At 45.3% G+C, this 19,156-nt stretch overlaps 2 protein-coding genes across 4 annotated transcripts in view; one reads left to right on the top strand and one right to left on the bottom strand.

Moving 5' to 3' along the window:
• Positions 1-5,924: 5,924 nt before the first annotated feature.
• adrb1 (adrenoceptor beta 1) lies at positions 5,925-8,024 on the top strand. Its single transcript, XM_042083620.1, has one exon. It carries the CDS (start codon positions 6,054-6,056, stop codon positions 7,242-7,244), a length of 1,191 nt encoding a protein of 396 aa, XP_041939554.1. The 5' UTR covers positions 5,925-6,053; the 3' UTR covers positions 7,245-8,024.
• An 8,956-nt stretch (positions 8,025-16,980) lies between these two features.
• Positions 16,981-19,156, bottom strand: part of ccdc186 (coiled-coil domain-containing protein 186) — a 40,199-nt gene continuing 38,023 nt past the window's right edge. For all 3 annotated transcript variants that reach the window (XM_042083615.1, XM_042083614.1, XM_042083616.1), the window contains exon 16: positions 16,981-18,550. In XM_042083615.1, the coding sequence (XP_041939549.1) occupies positions 18,467-18,550 (84 nt within the window). In that variant the 3' untranslated portion in view covers positions 16,981-18,466. The remainder of the gene's footprint in view (positions 18,551-19,156) is intronic.

Raw genomic sequence — 19,156 nt, 5'->3', positions numbered from 1 at the left:
GACACATTCTCAATTAAAACTTTATGAATCAGTTGACAAAACATCCTCATTGAGTAAACTCTCTGGGACGCCTTGCCCGTTAGCATTGTGCGGTTATCTAATTTTGAGTTCAAACAAGGTTCTGGTCTCTAGAGGGTCTCAAGCCATTCTGCTGTGTTTCACCCTCAGAGACCAGAATGATGCATTTCACCCTCAGAGATCAGATTGATGCATTTCTCCAACAACCCACCCAAGAGCTTGGCTGTGTCACTCCCTAGCCTATATCTGAAGAGAGCCGTGGGATATGCAGGACATCCTCGTTCTCAACTGTAAAGAGGTTCGACACATCCTCTGGGAATTAGGGTGGTGACTCCTTTGGACTCATGGAATTTCTGCATATCCAAGAGCAAAAGGGTTTAAGCTTGCCTATTACTGTGCCGTGTAACAGGAAACCTTATCACTTAAGTGTGTATGTGTGGAGTGTTATTTACAGCCTGCTAGTATTCATGATTTAAATATAGGTGACAGCCGCAAGATTTTATGGATCACCCATCTTTGTATTGACATGTGGCCCGATTAATAAATGATGCCTATGGACGGACAATGATTCTAGTCCCTGTGGCATTAAGCTCAGTGGCCGCATCGCAGCGAGCTGCAGGCTAGAGTCTGGAAATCTGGAAGAGAAAACCAACAGCCCTCTTCCTCCATCATTAAAGGTCATGAAGGTGAGTGATGGACCTACGACATCTGCTGATCTGGTCAGGGCCAAAGCCTTGTCATGATATTTACCCCAGAGAATGAATGACGGCGTGGAGCATAGACTTTAATATGATCCCAGTTCCTCTCCCAGCTACCCCCCATCTCTGCCTCCTGCTCTTCCATCTCCTCCACCTTTCATCATGTTTACAGAGCATCAATCCTGCTGGTCCTCCCTAGCCCTGGCCTCCCCTGACAGGCTTGTTAACCCCCTAATAAGCTGGGCTTCACGCCTCGCTCCCTCCCCGTCCCGGAGCTGCGAATCGCAGGGCTAATGCCCTCGCTGACACCCGAGGCAAGCTAGCAGAAGAGCAGCTAACGCTAATCTGGGTGTAACTAAGCACACCCATGCTCCCTTAAGCCCGTTGTGGTTTTTGGTCCACTTGACAGGTTGTCACTGACAGCTCTAATGTCACAAAAAAAGTGTAGTAGGCTATTTGAGATTTATCCACGGTTGTGTCTGTGTTCCTGAGTTTGAGACGAGTGTGTGGAATCATATCTTTGACCGGTCCTAATTGAAGGTAGTTGCATCTGTCTAGCCCATCCATTCATTCATTTTCATAGACACTCATTTTTACACACTGCATAGCAATGTGTGTATCCATTTATCCATTCATAGGCACACACACACTGAGTAGCAATTAATGTAGGCCTAATGGTGTTTTGTTTATTTTTGTCCGCATGGCCAAAGCCTTACAGACCTCCTCTGAACAAAATCCTGAGCCATCAGCTGCTTGTGAAAACACAGAGGGCAAGATCAGAGATCCTCAGACAACACACAAACCCAGGAGCAGCTAGGCAGACTGACAAATTGCTAACACCAGTTCCCATGTCTTAGTGTATCACTCACAGTCCTCATTGGCTATGTATGTATGCATACCTGTGTGTGTGTGTGTGTATGTGACTGTGCGTGTGTGGGACTGTGTGTGTGCCTGTGTGTGTGCGTGTGATTTTGACTGTGCATGTGTCTCTGTGTGTGTGTGTGTGTGTGTGTGTGTGTGTGTGTCTGGTGTGCTAATCATTAACATGGCAATTCAGTTAGCATTATAAACACAGAGTTCGCAGTGTCATTGGAATTTTACAGAGAACTGGTCTCATCTCACCACAAAATTAATGCATTTTGGTTTTACTCTGAAATACATGTCTTGACCTCTCGTGTGCGTAAGACGTCTATAGAATGGATGTTTGTGATGGCCTTCAGCCAAGGTTGAAATCAGAGAGCTCTTTGATAAAAAAAGCAGGGTGTGTGTCATCCTGGACAAAAACAGCTGTGGCAACAGTTTTATTTTTTTTTGGTCCAAGAATTCGGATGTATCTCCATTTCAGAGAATTTTTTTCTCTGCCTCTCTGTCTCCATCACATTACCATATCGAAATTGAGAACAGCCTTCCTGGGTGGACCCGAGGCGAAGAAGCAACCTTCTGATAAACGGGTTTGGAATTTCGCTAGTTTGTCTGAGCAGAATTCCACCCACACCATCCTCCATTTTACTGTTCAGCATGTCTCTAAAACCAGTCAATGTTTTTTTTTTGCCTGTCTCACAATATTATTTTTTTTCTCCTCCGCTATGAAACTCATCATTTATTCAATTATATGGAGGGCATGCTCTTCATTTCAAACAGAAATGAGAGAGAAAGACAGACATACAGAGAGAGAGAAAAAAAGAAAGATAGAGAGAGAGAGAGAGGAAAAAATAAAGAAGAGAGGGAGTAGGGGGATACCTGTTGTCAGTATTAAAATGCTGGTACATTTCAAAGCGCTTTGGAGTAAATAATGAAGCAAAAGGAGATAAGACCAACTTAGAGGGTCAGTGAAGGAGAAAATCAAAACACTACTTTTCATTCAGGCAATAACCACATGGATACTCTCTCTCTCCCTCTCCCTTTCTCTGTCTCTGTGTGAATTCTGTTCAAACAGCATCACACACACACACACACACACACACACACACACACACACACACACAGGGGAAGACTGAGCAACCCTGCAGCAATTCCGTTTCCTTTGTGCCCTCTTGTCGCATTTCCCCCTGCGGACTGAAAATCCTGCCAAGATCACCGTAGGGCTTTAGTCCTGATCCAGCGTGTGCCACCGGACGTGATCTAAGCTGATGAGAGGTTAACGATCCAAATCCACAACTTCCAGCGCCACACCGTGAACCCCCCATAAGGGAAGAGAGGCATGGCCAGACGGAGTAATGTCCACTCTGGTCTCTGATGGTAGGTCATCCATAATGCATTTCAGTCCAGTGAGCTGGAGCACTGATAGCCATCCAGACGCAGAGGATGTTTGTGTTGTGTGCTGTACAGAGGCCATGCGTATTGGAAACGATGTGCCAGGCATTGCTGACCATAATGTTTGGGAACGCAGTCTGTTCCATGGTAAACATATGTTTGAAGAACAGAGGTCGATTCTGCACCGACTGCTGTAATCCAACCCACTGTGCATTAGTGCATATGAGATAGATCCAACTTTTCCCTTTTCAAAGTCAGCGTTCTACAAGGCGAGTCCCTGAGGTGGCTCTTCAGCGGTGAAAGCATTTTCACTGAGGAGTCTTTCGAAGAATGATGGAAAGAATGCAATGGGGAAAGAAAGAATGAGAGAAAGAGAGAGAGATAAAGGGAAAGAGAGGGAGGGAGGGAGAGAATATTAGACAAAACATGGGAAAATACATTACATACGTTTGCATGGGAGCCTCTCCATCGGTCACATGGACACCCTTCCAGCACAACTAACTCTTCATTCTCTCTCTGTCTCTCATCTATTTGTCTTGCTCCCTTGCTTCTGCCCCGTTCTCAGAATATCAAAATACCATATCCAAGCAGGAAGCTGTCACTTTGGGATGATGAAGTACCCCTGTCTGTGCCACAGCGCCCTGTGCCAGTGTCAACAGCGGGCACGGGGTCAAACCCGAAACCTTTTCAGCGGTTTGCCATGTGATCCTCCTCCACTTGGGCACACACACACACGCGCACACACACCCACACACACCAACCACCACCACCAATGCCGCTAACCACCAACACTGTCCTGGGCGGCCCAGATCACTCCCCTCGGTCTTCTCCTGTGTCAGCCAAGACGGAGGGTGACCGACTCATCTTAGGTCCACTGCCAGCACAAACTGAGTCATGGCCTCAAAGAACACTTTGGTCTGGAGTTTCTCGCCTTAAAGGGCAACTGAGGCCTCCGAAACCTTCCACTCCACCCTCCAGCTCCGTGCCCCAGCGACAGGGTGACAGGTTTCAGGCAACACCTCTGAGTGGCGAGCGAGACGTTCCACCCAACAAAGTGCCCTTCTGGAGAGGTTGGAGGGGAGGGGTGGGGGGGGCAGAAAACATGATTACGTAACTACCCAGCAAAAGACAGAGAAGAGTGGCAGTAGCAACACAGGCTGGGAGAGGGACTTCCTCCTCCGAGTCCTTTCTCCTCCTTATAAAACAGTGAGACTGTTTGGCCGCCTTCGGTCTCAGGACTGTTTATCAGATGTGGAAGGAACAATGGCGGGTGGACAGGAGACCTAGTGCAAAAGGTCCTCCTTAGCAATGAAGTAAGATCTTTTAAATTGTTCGTGTTTCCCCAAGTCTTTCCTCCCTCCCACACCTCTCTCCCTCCCTCTCTCTCTCTTTTCTCTCTCTCTCTCTCTTTCTCTCTCTATCTGCCTTGCTCCATCTCTCTATCCACAGCATCTTTGGAACAGTACATTTCACACATTGCTCTGTTGCGTATAACATAACAGTAAGGCTAGACAGAATGGATTACAAACCCCTGAGTCAGACTATCTTTGTTACACCACAAGAATGCAGAAAGGAGAGAGAGAGAGAGAGAGAGTGAGAGAGAGAGCGATAGAGAGAAAGGGAGGGAGAGAGAGCATGAGAGATAGAGAGAGAGACCTCATCCACAAGCAGCGCAGCACCAATGGCTGCTCTGTCAGGCGGTGCCCCCTTGCTATAAGGACGTGTAATTATGATCTTATCTCCCCTAACAGTTTCCTCCGGCTGGAAAGAAAACATATCCCACCGGACTGTTTAGAGTTTCATAAGGAAAGCAAGTAGCGCACCACAAGCTCTTTTTATAGCCCAGGTTGCACAGTGATTTATCTGGGGAAAGTGCTTAAGTTGGGTGGAAGCAGGGCTGTGCTGAATCGAGCATTGTGAGACCAGCCGCTGTGCGGTGTCAGACCCGAGACCCGGGCCTCGGATGAGGAAATTGCTCCGTGCTGTTGGGGACCTGGTGTTCCCGAGCGGGCGCCCAAACACTGACCAGGGCTGGCTGTGCGGCCCTTGTCTAGCTCAAGTTAAATTGGGCTAGTGACATCTGGCATGCTAAGATGAAGCAAATATCCTAAGACATGCTACAAATTAATGTCAAAGGCTTCAGCTTAAAAAAATGGTTCAGGGTTTAACTCAACATTTATGCATATTTTTATCTAAATATGCAAAATCTGTGACTAATTCAAATCTGTGACTAATTCTTTGGAAGGAACAGATGGTTATACAAGACACACAATAAATGCACAGTATTATTTGGGATTAAATTTATGGAAGATGTCAGATGAGTACTTGGATCCTTCCAGAAATAAGTTCTGAACACTCATTCAAACGTTTGTAAAGTACCTTTTTCTTTTAATGTTCCTGATGCCACATCACATTGTGGATGGTGACATGAGATTCTTTGTGCAATTACTCCCAACAGATTGTGATCAAAGTTAAAGGCTTTGGGGCAGTATCAAAGAAAAATGAAACTCTCTGTTGCTGCTCTATGAGGAGCCCATACTAATTCTATGAGGATGTGTTTTTGTGTGTGTGTCTTTGATCTGTTCAGTTGCAAAACTATAATTAGAAGAAAAGATACCGGTATTCCTTATGCAGACTACTGACCAGACAGGCAAGTATGTGTGTAAAAATCAAGAGATTTACGTTCAGGGGAGCCAAAATAGCTACACACAGGCTACTGGTATCGGATGGGTCATGTTTTAAGTTTTTACGCGATATATGATGATGGAATGTCGTAAAGTTCAGCCATGCGTAACAGTGCAGCGCAGAGACCCCAGAGGGACTAGGGGTTAGCTTGATCCTCTAAAGTTAACACCAGCCAGCCGAGGGCTCGCACTTGACAGGGGCCGCCCAATTGGATGACAGCGGCCGTGATGTCACTGCTCAGCTCCCATCCAAGGCGCTTTACGCCCACTGAGCTATTCGCCAGATGGAACAAACACTGAATGGACGCGCAGCAGCGCCGCGGCGCACCAAAGAACGAGTCGAAGTTCTGAGTGCAGCCTGAATGAACTCGACTTCTTGCATTAAAGAGCGTAGCTCATCATGGGGGATGGATCACCGTCTGTGACTTACAGCAATGACTCGAACCGTGGGACACTGGACCTTAACTCCCAGGACACGGCTTTGTCGGAGCAATGGATGATTGGGATGGGAATGGTCATGGGCATTATTGTGCTGATGATCGTCTTTGGCAATATTTTGGTTATCGTGGCCATAGCCAAGAATCAGAGACTTCAGACCCTCACCAACGTGTTTATTGTGTCCCTAGCTTGTGCGGACCTTATTATGGGGATGCTTGTGGTTCCTTTTGGCGCTGCGCTTGAAGTCAAGGGTGTGTGGCTCTATGGATCTTTCTTCTGTGAATTTTGGATTTCGGTTGATGTACTTTGTGTCACTGCCAGCATTGAAACTCTTTGTGTGATTGCGATAGACAGGTACATTGCCATCACCTCTCCTTTTCGGTATCAGAGCCTACTCACAAAAGCCAGGGCAAAGGTGGTTGTCTGTGGAGTGTGGGCAATCTCTGCTTTGGTCTCTTTCCCTCCCATCTTAATGCACTGGTCGCGGGACAACAAGAAGACCGAATGCTATGACAATCCAGAGTGTTGTGATTTTATCACAAACTGGGAATATGCAATCGCCTCTTCGATCATATCCTTCTACATTCCCCTAATTGTCATGATATTTGTGTATGCCCGAGTGTACCGCGAAGCTAAGCTGCAACTGCAAAAAATTGACAAGTGCGAGGGGAGGTTTTACCACAACCAGAGTCTCTCCAAGTGCAAACCAAATAGGAAGAGACCCCCCAAGATCCTTGCGATGAAAGAGCAGAAGGCACTGAAAACACTTGGCATCATTATGGGTACATTCACGCTCTGTTGGCTCCCGTTCTTTATTGTCAATGTCGTGCGGGTTTTCTGCGCCGAGTTGGTGGATAAGGACCTTTTCGTGTTCCTAAATTGGCTGGGCTACGTGAACTCTGCTTTCAATCCCATAATTTACTGCCGAAGCCCGGACTTCAGGAAAGCTTTCAAAAGACTGCTGTGCTGCCCTAGGCAGGCAGACCGCAGATTACATATCAGCTCCTGCGACCTTTCGCGCTGCTCTGGGGGATTAATGAATGCTCTGGACCCGGGCATGGTCGGAACATGGTCGGACTGCAATGGCAGCAGTGACTGCAGTTTGGAAAGAAACGGTAAACTATCCCATTCACATTCCGAATCACAGTTGTAGAAGCTCATGTGATTACATTTAGCTGCGCAAATGTACGCGTAAATTCGCACCAAGCACAATTTAACACACCCACTGAACACTAAACACGCGGTCACCTGCAATACATGTACATCCTTCCTTTTGGACGACAAACTCATGCCTATGGAAGGACTACATTATCTGGGGTTAATCTATAGCAGATTAGCCAATATATTGCTTATGTAAAAAACAATGAAACTACAGTCTTGGATAGGCCTATGTGGATGGATTTTGGATGAAGATACGCAGTTAGCCCACGATTTACAAGACTCCTTGGAGTTTTACGCCTGTAAATATAAATATCGATGAATGTATAATTGTTGTTTTACCTCATTCCTTATGTGCAAATTGTACGAAAGAAAATTGTTTATATTAAACAATTAAATTGTACATTATTTATTTGCTACACAATACAATCCGTCATGGGACTGACACTGTAAGAGCTGTAAAATGTAACGCCACAGTTGAAGGAATGACGGACATCTTAAGAAGTTTAAAATGTGGAATGTCATTTACTTTAATGCTATTTATTGTCTAATATACTTATCAGTTGATTACTGTCACTTATGAAATGTATTTCTGAGCAGCTGAATGCACAATAGATGTTGTTTAAAATCTATTGGTCCCTCGAGAGCTTTGTTTTTTCCCCTCCAGCCCTTGTCTTTCTCGCCCGGTAAGTATTCTGTGTACATATGCCTTGTGAATCATTGTATCAAGGTCGCCGTCTGGACGAGTGTGCAATAAAGTGTCATTGTGAACCCACCATTTTAATGAGTTGTATTGTACTGTAAGAGGGAATTGAAACGAATAGGTCTAACAGTTACAGTAATTGCAATTACATTGATTGTGCTTTTACCACAATATCAATTAGGTTATGTACAATAGGTTAGGCCAGGCTTTTTAGTCATGATGGTACCACTTAAAATGTCAGTGTTTATCAAATGACAATGCACACGAGTCTTTCGTTTACTCCCACCATGTTACATAAACATTTCATTTGGTTTTCAGTTATGCCTACAACTGCGAAAGTATCCAGCATTTAAAAGGGGATTGTTTAGGATTTACAGAATAGGATTTTCAGCCTATACGTTAGCTCTGAGGGACTGCCCTAAACTAGATTAATGTGTTGAATGCACAAATAATTAAAATTAGAGCACTGCGCTTTTAAAATGACTAACCTATCGATTTAATGGATAAGCCCGCTTCACAGAAGATGCTGTTCTGCCAAGGCATGGTGCTCCAGTCGACTGCTGTCACTCCTAGTTACTTCCTGACAGACTATCTCTGTTCATAAAGTGATAACCAACCGATGCACACTTCATTCACATCTCTTTCAAGGTGGCAAGTCAACGCATAGCAATTTGCCAGCAGTATTGCGACTGACAGCTGATGGATCGTGTAAAAGGTGGTCGACATTCATGATTTTAGCAGCTGTTGATTGGCTTCAACGTCAACTTTAGACCTAGGAATACACCATCATGGTGGAAAACAGGAGATAGTATAATGATTAACGGCATCGTTCAACTTCAGCGTGGATGTTTGATCTTCTTTTGAATAACAAATTATTCGGTTATCAAGTAGGCTAACTGATGTTTATCTGCCCACACGCACGCGCCACGAAGGCTTATTGATCTAAGTATTTCCGCATGATGATGGACATAGGCTAAATACAGATGGGTCAGTTGCCATGCTGTCAGTAGGCCCACACATAGCCTATGTACAAACCAAATGCAGATTTCTAATTATGGATATAAATAACAGCCAGGAGCCTATTCTTTGACACAGAGAGCAGTAATAACCAACACAACCTCTCTTCAGTCATATCTGTATTTTCATCCAAATAGCCAAGGCATCCAAATCCTGCAGGTATAAAAGTTAAGCAGAACACACACACACACACACACTTTCTCTCTCGACGTTTGTTTCGTGTGCACGGTGTAATCTGCCTGACATCTATGAAGTCTCTGAACAGCAGGATTTCTTTCTCCGGAAACAACCAAGAAAGTGCATGCACATTAGGCAGCCCGTAGAGCACCACAACCCAACATCCACCTCTTGTTCATTTGAAGCACTTTAAAGAAAACCACCCACCTTATCCTCCTAAGACAACTCAAGGTGTAAACACACGCTAACACCACCTCGCTTACCCTTCGCGGGAAGGCCCTCTTCAGGAGAAATGGTCCATTTCGGTCCAAAGCTGTGCAGGATTAGCCTATTTACCAGGTGCCGCGCTTGGACACTTTAAAATGCATTAGTGATTGGTGCTCCCTCTCCCTCTCCCCAGAGGCACGCCGCTCCCATTTCAGCCACGGCCGAGGAAGGCTCAGCAAAATATGGATCCCCGCTTTAGCTAATGAACCTTGTTTAAATATGATTACGGTCACTAATGTATGCGGCTGACTCGAGATTGGGGAAAACAACAGCGGGTCCTTGCATCCGTGCCACGTTCTTGACTACCTTGGCCTACTTTTTAGTGATGGTTTGGTGGTGGTGGTGGAAAAAGAAAGAGAGAACAAATAAATGAAACAGATAAATTAATTTCAAATATAAGAGGAGAAAACAAACATTAAGGCAGAAAGTCATTATGGGCTACAGGGAGAGAGAGAGAAAGAAAAAAAAAGCAAAAGAGAAGTTTGGTCAGGGGTTTACAACACTACGTGGTTTCCCTTTTCTAGGTCAAGATGCCTAGGTCATAAGCCGAGTTTCCCATTTCACAATTCACTTTGATCTCTCAGACGCTGTTTGTCCTTACTGTTTTAAAGTGCTCCGCAGCACTGCACCCGTCACACAAAAGCCCACACAAGATCAAAAAAACAATCCACAGAACCTAAATAACGACGCTATCTCCCCTTTTCCATTGATAGTGCTTGAAGTGTGTATAAATAGCAGTCTACACTGCAGACAAGTTCAAAAGGCCAATGAGGCCTGAAATAGCACACCCCATTATACATTTCACATGCTTCCCCCCTTTCCCCATGACACACACACACACACACACACACACACCAACCCAACATCATGCACACACACACACACACAGAGGCAAGCCCCACCATCATGCACATGCACACACACACACACAAAAGCATTCACACACACACACACACACACACACACACACACACACAAACATGTTCTCACATATACACACAACCCACACCATCTCTCTTTCACACACACAAACACAGACACACACACACACACACACACACACACACACACACAGAGGCCTTGTTCTCATCAGTCTGGAACACCACCAATCTCTCAACACATTTTGATGTCAGCCCATAGTTGCCATTAGCACTTTACACCGAGATAAAGTCCTGAATGTTTTTCCTTTGCGTTGGCATGTAGATGGCGGTGGGGGTGAAGGCTAGTCAGTGAGGTACGTAGACCTGTACAGAGGCTGAAAGGAAGATAAATCTGACTGGCTGATGACTCCCTCACACATGGCCTGTTTCCAAACCTGTCAGCCTATGAATTCCGTTTTTTTCCCCCCACAAACTGAGTTTCCACTGTGTCCATTGTTGATCCAGCTGGATCCATACATGTTTTGTATAATAGCAAAGAACAGTTCACTGAATGAAAGAAACCTCCTGAAGGACACCATGACCTCCAGACAAGACTATTGTTTTCACTTTGAGATTTGACTGAAGTCATTAGAGGTAGAGAAACCGGGGAATTGAACCAGTTTTGATGATACCTCCTCAACTTTTTTTAAAACAGGTGTACAAAGCTGCCGTACAGTTTTTCCACCCATATAATTAGTCACTTGTCGATTTGCTGCTTGGCCCTGTCACGGGGTATCTTCTTAATGCTGAATTAATTAATCCTTCTGTCAGCGATATGCTTTGCATCAGTGACTTCAGTATAGCACTCGAAAGCAATGAGCGAGCCATCTCAGGTCAGTGTTCACACATAATTAGATAGCGTCCCTGAGATGTCCCTGAGGTCTCTCTGGCTCACCCAAGAGAGAGAGAGAGAGGAGGGAGAGAGAGAGAAAGAATGTGTCATTGTTGGAATTAGAAGTTAGTATTGGAAAGAAATTACGGTGATGAGGCACAAGGTGCTTTGTGTGTGTTATGGATCTTAAAGTAGGAACAAGAGAGGGAGCGGAGAGAGAGATAGATGGAGAGAGAGAGGGAGAGAGAGAGGGGGGGAAATCCATTGTCATCATCTCCATGTTAGAGGTGCTACTGGTGCTGGCTTATGAATTCAGCACTTGTCCCGATGGCTGATGTGAGTTTCCGAGCGTATTATCGACGGCGCAGGCACAAAAATAGACTTGTGTCGGCTGTGTTTAGCCTTCGCCACGGCACGATGCCCCCTCGTCAGAATGTGGACAGCTGCCTCTAACCTGGCGGGCCGTGGAGGGCACGGCGTGAGGCAGGGGAAATGTCATGGAAGCGAGCAGAATTTAAAAGAAAGGCCAGCTCACCGTGCTGGCCAAAAGCACTCAGAGCAAAGGTGAAGGCCACCATTGGGATGAGTTGGAAGGCCGCAGCGGGAGGAACAGGGGAAAGGGGGGGGGGGTTAAAGGTACTGAAGGTAAGTACAGCGAGGGGTAGCCTACCTGTTGATTTGGCAACGTCGTCGTTAATGCTGTTTATCTGTCACACCAGACTTTAGATCTATATCACTTGCACCTGGATTTAGAGGCTATAAAAAGAACAGAATCAGCCACCACAACAAAGGAGAGGGATCCATGGGGTCGGCCAGAGGGGGAAAGCCCAGAGGTCTAGTACCTGGCAGGGTCTTTGGGACATAGTAGGCAGTGGATCTGTCAGATTTTACCTACAGAGGTTGGAAGTTTGCAGTAGGGCCACAATATCAAGCTAAGCCTATGACTACAAGATAATGTAGCAGTAGGTAAGTGGAAGTTAATTTGGCATGTTGAAATCCATGTTATAGTGTGTGCCTCTGCTGGTGAAACATCAATAGGAAGTCAATCTAAATTTTGGTTTTAAATACTGGGGAGTTCATCTCAAATGCTCCAGGCATGTTCCTTTGATTTTCTTCCTGACTCAGACACCTTCTCTGCTGTTATGGTGTTAGTCATCTAAGGCTGGTGGTGAGTCTGACTGGGACACAAACCAAGTGCATCCAATAACAAGACACCAAAGAAAATGGGCTTCAGGTTCTTCAAAAGACCAGACATTTTTGGAGAGAACATGCACACAGAGACAAGGTTTCAGACATAAATACACGTTTCAATGGACATTTCAAAAGTAAGAGGAGTCAGCTGGCCGAACAAGCTCTGTCATGTCTGTGTGTATCTTGGGTGCAGTGAGACAGAGGAGCGAGATTACTGGGATTCACATCCACTGGATGAAACAGATCTGTGGAAGCCCCCTCTCTCCTGCATCTTTGGAATTCCTCTGGGTCTATCTCTAAGATCTCTGAGGACACCAGCAGAGGAAACACCAGTATACTTGATAAAAATGTCTGTGTAACAAAATACTTTCCCTCATCTGGAAAAAGATTGTAAACAGAACATTTTGGTACTGTTTTTGAGAAGTTCTAAACTTGGGTGTTTTAGTTTTTTTGAGGCGTGTGTTTTTCGAACGAGATATTCAACAGCTTATGTAAATACGACTATTATTAGGCTTTGCTCCGGGCTAACAGGAAATGCACCACCTAAATTGCTTTTGGAGAATTGGGCAAGCCTGGAGCACAAAACATCCCATCAAGAGTCCGACAATGCTTGATTTGCTGAAGAAATGGAAGACTCATGTTTTCAGATTTTATTATGTTGAATGAAAGCTTTTTTACACAGCCCTTTAAAAGACAGAGAGAGAGAGAGAGAGAGAGAGAGAGAGAGAGAGAGAGAAATAAGGGAATTGTTATATAATGATCTGTGTTGTCCACTACTTAACTGCCACTTTCAACACTGCTGTTCAAACAGGCCCTCAAGTTTATGTTTGAGTTTGTGTCTTGTCCTTGGTCTGGGGATAGGGTGAGGACATCAAACAAGCAAACATAATACAGGTACTTGTGTGTGTGTGTGTGTGTGTGTGTGTGTGTGTGTGTGTGTGTGTGTGTGTGTGTGTGTGCGCGTGTGTGTACGATAGAGATGCGCGGATGGGCTATTATTTCAACCGTAACTGCATAGCAAAACTTATCATCCATCCGCCATCCATCCGCACCAACGTTTTTTGACAAATTTTCAAAACCGCACCGCCATCCGCTGGATGTTTTAATGTAAATGGGTGATGGGGCGCTGCTGACGTAAGGCTAGAAAGCTCTTGCCTGTTCTAGAAAGACTGATCCAATGCAGCAAATATATTAAAAGGCTAAAGTCCTACATTGGCTATATCCCCAGAATATCAGCAGCAAACTCAGTCTCTGTCTCGCAAAACAGTCTCCAAATAAAACGCACATCGGCCTGTAGCCTATAATTTTATCATTGTAATAAAAAACGAAATTTGGCACATCATTTCAACATGCTGCTATTTGGCCTACTAATTAATGCCTATTGTACTTTATTTTTTGCAAAAAGAAAGAAATCCTTAATAAAATAACAAGTCATTCACATTATAGACTACTTTACGCACTCATGTCAGGGTGACACTATGACAAGCCTGTTCTGAAGACTCCCATTGTGGGAAGAGAGCGCGTCTTTTTCAGACAGACAGCGCAAATCATTTTATACCAGCAGGCCGATCGGACAAACTATGGCGCCTCGATATTACAGAAACGCCGACTCTATTCATTCCGAAAGTCCACCGCACAACAGTGCAACGTGCATGTTCACATTTTTAGTAACAATCGCCAAACGTGCTTGCTTGCCTTAGGCCTACACATCTTACACATAGTTTTCCGACTATTTTTTTTTACTTCTTTTTTCCGCTGTGGATGTTATTGAGCTTGTAGAAGTTTAGCTCTTACATTCTGAACATCTCGCACTGCCATTGCCCGATGTCATTTCTGAGTCATATCACTCCATAATCTGTCTCTCTTTTAAATGCCTATTCCCTGAATGGTAGGCTACAATGACTATGCGTTTTTATATATAATATCGAAACAAAATAACCCAGGCAGTCTCATCTACGAGATGTTTAGGCCTCCTCCAATACTGTCAACTGGGCTCATAGGTTGCAGATTTGCTTAGTGGCCTACCAAGGCTGTGCAACGAGACGCGACATGGGAGATGAATCATCGGTCAACTTGCACTGTAGCCTATTCTACTTTCTTATTGCACACTGGAGAGGAAAAAATGCTGGTAGGCTACGATAGGCTAGCCTACTTAATTTAAACTTTTTGTTACCTTTAGTGTGTGTGTGTGTGTGTAAGAGGTAGCATGGGACTATAAACAGACATGTTTATTATGGTTATGGCCTGATGATGTTTGTAATATTACTCCTGATAAATCGGGAGGCCCTGCACCGTGATGATAGCTCACGTCATGTTGTGGTGCTGCTACCCACACACTTGAGAAGACTAATGGTGACAGGTGACCGTAAAGTGACCCTTACCTGTAGAGCTGCGTCCCTTTCATGTTTGCCAGCCTTTTTACCCATAAATCTTTGGGCTTATTATGACTTCAATTACCGCACAAGGTGCCACGGTTGATTTAGAAGACAGCTTCCTATGTCCTATGGGGTGGCGGAAATTAATCTGTCTTTGGGCTTTACTGTCACAAGTCTCTGTTGACTAATTAAGTCAAGGACAAGACTGGCCAGAAGAACAGACTATCTGAAAAGAGATCTTCTTTGCTTTACCCAGAACTATGTGACTAAATTAAACATAAAAGTAAAATTTAGGTTTGAATCTCCTTCTCACATTTCTACATGGACATATTTTCTCTATGTAGTTTAATGACAAATCTAATCAGTTTTTGGATGTTTAGACACCTTGTTATGTTTCTTGCTCAAGATGTGGCTTTGGTGTGGTACCCATTTCCAGTTAAAAATGAATTAGCCTATGGCAAGAAGACAATCGTGATGGTTATCGTGGATTTATAAAATAAAGAGAATCGTCTAATATTTGGTCGTGGAGGTATGTAAATGTCCGTTATATTTGTGTAAACATTTGAGCAAAAACAAGATGATTCACTTTATTGTATAAATGATGTGGTGTGGTGCGGTCAGTTTTTCACTGCCTATCTGTCTGTTTGACAATGAGACATAACATGGACATGATTTCAGCTTTTTTATTCCCTGTAAACACCATATATACAGAAAGAAATCAGGAACAATTGTTTTAAAAACATTTACATAATATTACCATATCTACAAATATATATAATCACAGTTTTCATGACTACTCAATCAGACAGAGCATAGCTGACAGATTGGAATCAACAGGAAAAAAAAGCAGTTTAATATTTTTTTCTTCCGACATTTTTTCTTTTTTTTTCCTTTGGAACAATCACAATTGACCACTCATGGACACACTCACACGCACTTCAAGAGATACTTCATGTTCTTCATGATATTTCAGACGTTGCAGCAATACTTCTAGTCCCAGGGGCGGCTCCCAAGACAAATCGAAACATTTTTATTTTTTTGTTAAGGGAGGGGGGGTGGATGGGATCGAGGAGTCATCAAAGGCAAGTTATCAGTCAGCAGATGCCAGGCTCCTTGGGACCGCGACATTCTTCTTCCTGCAGGGGTTGGGCAGGTGGTGGCACTGATGGAATGCGCTGTGATGGAGTGCACAGGGGGGGGGGGGTGAGGGCTGGGTCACGGCCGGTTGGAAACGAGCCATGGACTCACCGGTAAAAAAAAAAGGCGAAACAAAATGTCATCGTCGATTTGGAGCAGGTGATGGCAGAACCTGATTGTGTGTGTGTGTGTGAGTTGCGCCTGGAGACGGCAGAGAATAGCTCCATTGACGTCCTCAAGATGAAGACCGCACTGGGGGGTGGGGGGAGTAGTCATGACGATGGACCTTCCTGTCAGGATAACTATGCCCGATGTCGAAGGCTTCGGGGAGCTGCATTTTATCTGGCAAGATGCTTCAAAGTGCCAAGGGGCGAGAAAAAGAGGTGGAGCGACAGCATCTCTGTTGAGAGGGAGAGAGGGTGCGTGAGTGTGTGTCAGTCTCTCTCTCTTTGTGTGGGTGAGTGTGTGATAGGGAGGCTGTGTGAGTGTGTCAGTGTGTGTATGTTTGTGTGTGTGTGAAGGAGAGGCTGTGAGAGTGTGTCTGTGTCTGTGTCTGTGTGTGTGTGTGTGTGCATAAAGGAGTGAGAATGTTTTGGAAGTATTGAAGAGGTTAATCTCTGCCTGTTTGTGTGTGTGTGTGTGTGTGTGTGAAAAATGAATGAAGTGTATAGGTGATCTTGTATTTGTGTGCGTGTGTGTGTGTGTGTGTTTCTGCTTAAAAGGAGGGAACAGCTTAGCATTCGCAGGTGACTACAGCTCAGAGATGAGTCACTGTTCAATTGGGGTGGGTGGGGCAACAGAATGCTTTCATGAAAAAAAATGGTAAAACACAAACATAATTGCACTTTTGCCCTAAATATTTACACAACGGGATCTCCAAAGCTGCCGCATGGAGACGGGATAATTGAGCTTGTTTGCTTTTGCTATCCCTTTTGAGGGTCACAACCCAGCTGCGGCATTTTCAGAGAGAGGATGACAGACAGACAGAGGGAGGTGAACTTTAAAAACACAGAGAAATAAAACAGCCCTATGGTGGGACTCTGCAGCGCCAGGAGAAGACAAAAGACAGACACACACACACACACACAGACACACCAGTGGCACACAATCGCAGTAGCGCTTAAATAATAATAATAGCAATTTTTGCTTTTGTTGAGGCTTCATTCATCCCTGCGGTGGGGGAAATAAAATAAAAATGAAGTCCTTCACCTGACGAGCAACTCGAGACACTAGACAAGCTATTAGTCATGAACGGAGAGCATTCATCCTGGAGTCCTGGAGAGCAAGAGGGATGGATTATGGGTGTTTGTGGGTATTAACTGGGCTGTAGCCTAAGTGCTTTGAGGGGTGGGGGTGGGGTTAGAGTTTAGTAGAGAGAGGAGAGATGGTCTAGCGAAGTGAACTAAGGCGAGTAGAGTGGAGTAGGAGGCTTGGGCCAGGAGTTCTAGTGTGTTCCTTTCTTTCTCCCTCACCTCATACTTCAAACCCTTAGGTGGCCTTTCAGTACCAGGAAATACATTCAGCGGTATGGCACTTCATTATCATAGCAAAAAGGACAGAGAGAGAGAGAGGGAGGGAGGGAGGGAGAGAGAGAGAGGGAGAGAGAGAGAGGGAGGGAGGGAGGGAGGGAGGGAGGGAGAGAGAGAGAGGGAGGGAGGGAGGGAGAGAGAGAGAGAGAGCTGGAAAGAGAAAGACAGCAAAGTAACAGAGGGCTGGTGGAGACACCATTAAGTGCAGGGGAAAATACATATATGAGAGATGATGGTCAGGGTCAAACTAAGCATGAAGTGAACAGGGTAGGATGTTGCAGCCATTTTTTTTGAGGCTTATGAAAAACAAAATGGAAAAAAACATCCTTCCACACACAATGTTACAGTTCCTTCAGAATTTAGCTGGATGGAAGGTACAATATGTGTGTGTGTGTGTGTGTGTGTGGTTGTGTGTTGTCCTCAGAAGGCAACCTTCACTGGGTTGTACGTACTTCAGTTTCTGCCCATTTCACAGCTCATTGTGCGGGCAAGGCTGTGCGCTTTCTCCCCGCGCCAACAATCAGAATGTGTGGGCACCCAACACTCACACGGCAACGCTGCTTCACCACTGTCCTTTGTGTGAGTGTGTGCGTGAGTGTGTGAGAGTGTAAGGGCTGCTGAGGTCTCAGCTGTAGCCGGAGATGAGGGGGGGGGGGGGGGGGAAGAGGAGGAGGAAGGTGGGGTGGTGAGGGGGGCATTTGAGGAGATGGAAGAGGAAGGAGTTTCTCACAAATATCAGCCAACAGAGCGTGAGCAGCACTCTGGCATATCTTGGGCTGGACTCTTTTCCTTCAGTTGGAATCAGCCATGCAGTGTATGTTGGACATATATATATATTTGCGTGTGTGTGTGTGTGTGTGTGTGTCTGTGTGTGTGTTTCGTTTTGTATGTGTGGCTCAGTTTAGGCTCAAGTCCTTCGCAGCTGGACAGACTTCATAAATGGGTGGACGTCGTGGGCGCTCTTCATCACTTTGGTCCGTTTTGGCGCGCGCGCGCCACTCCGTCCGTTCACCCCCGACTCCGCGCTCGGAGATGCGGCGTTTCCTGCTGGCGGGCCTCGCGGTGCGTGTCACTTCCTCCGGGCCTTGTCCTCCGGCTCGCGCTGCTGCTTGATGAGCCTCTCGATCTCTGACCCCAGCGTCTGCAGGTTCTCCTGTTGGGGAAGAGAGAGAGAGAGAGAGAGAGAGAGAGAGAGAGAGAGAGAGAGAGAGAGAGAGAGAGATGTCAGTCAGTGTAAACTTGAGTCATGAAAAAATTGCCGTGACAAGTTTGTTTACAGAAACGCCTCTCAAAACAGTTGGAACACATAATTTGCCAACCAAATGACATAACACACTGGTTGGAGCATATGTTGCCATAAGTGGGAGAGAAAGCGAGATAAAGGAGCGAGAGAGATATATTTTTGATAAGAGGATGCTATTATCCTTTAACCAAATAGCTAGGGAGCTTTTTTAAGGCGCTCCTGCTCAGAAAGAAGAACACAGTCACGCACTTGAGTTGAAACAGATCATTCTAGTTAAAGGGGACCTCCGTTTCTCGGGTTCACCGAGCACTGTCGGTACGAAAACCACCCCGAAAACAATCAGTTTTACTTAGCTTGAGTTGCTGCAGCAGCCAAAAGCTAAAGCAGCCAGGCAGCTACAGCGCTACACTCTGGGGGCATGAACATGGGGAACTTCCCTTTAAACCTTTTCATTTCCTCCATCTTTTCTACTGAACTTCGGGAGTCAGCTCTCCTCGTGCCAGAGGCCTCGTCCGT

This window comes from Alosa sapidissima, chromosome 24 (genome assembly GCF_018492685.1).
Source record: "Alosa sapidissima isolate fAloSap1 chromosome 24, fAloSap1.pri, whole genome shotgun sequence".
Lineage (NCBI taxonomy): Eukaryota > Metazoa > Chordata > Actinopteri > Clupeiformes > Clupeidae > Alosa > Alosa sapidissima.
This window is presented reverse-complemented; position numbering and strand designations above follow the sequence as displayed.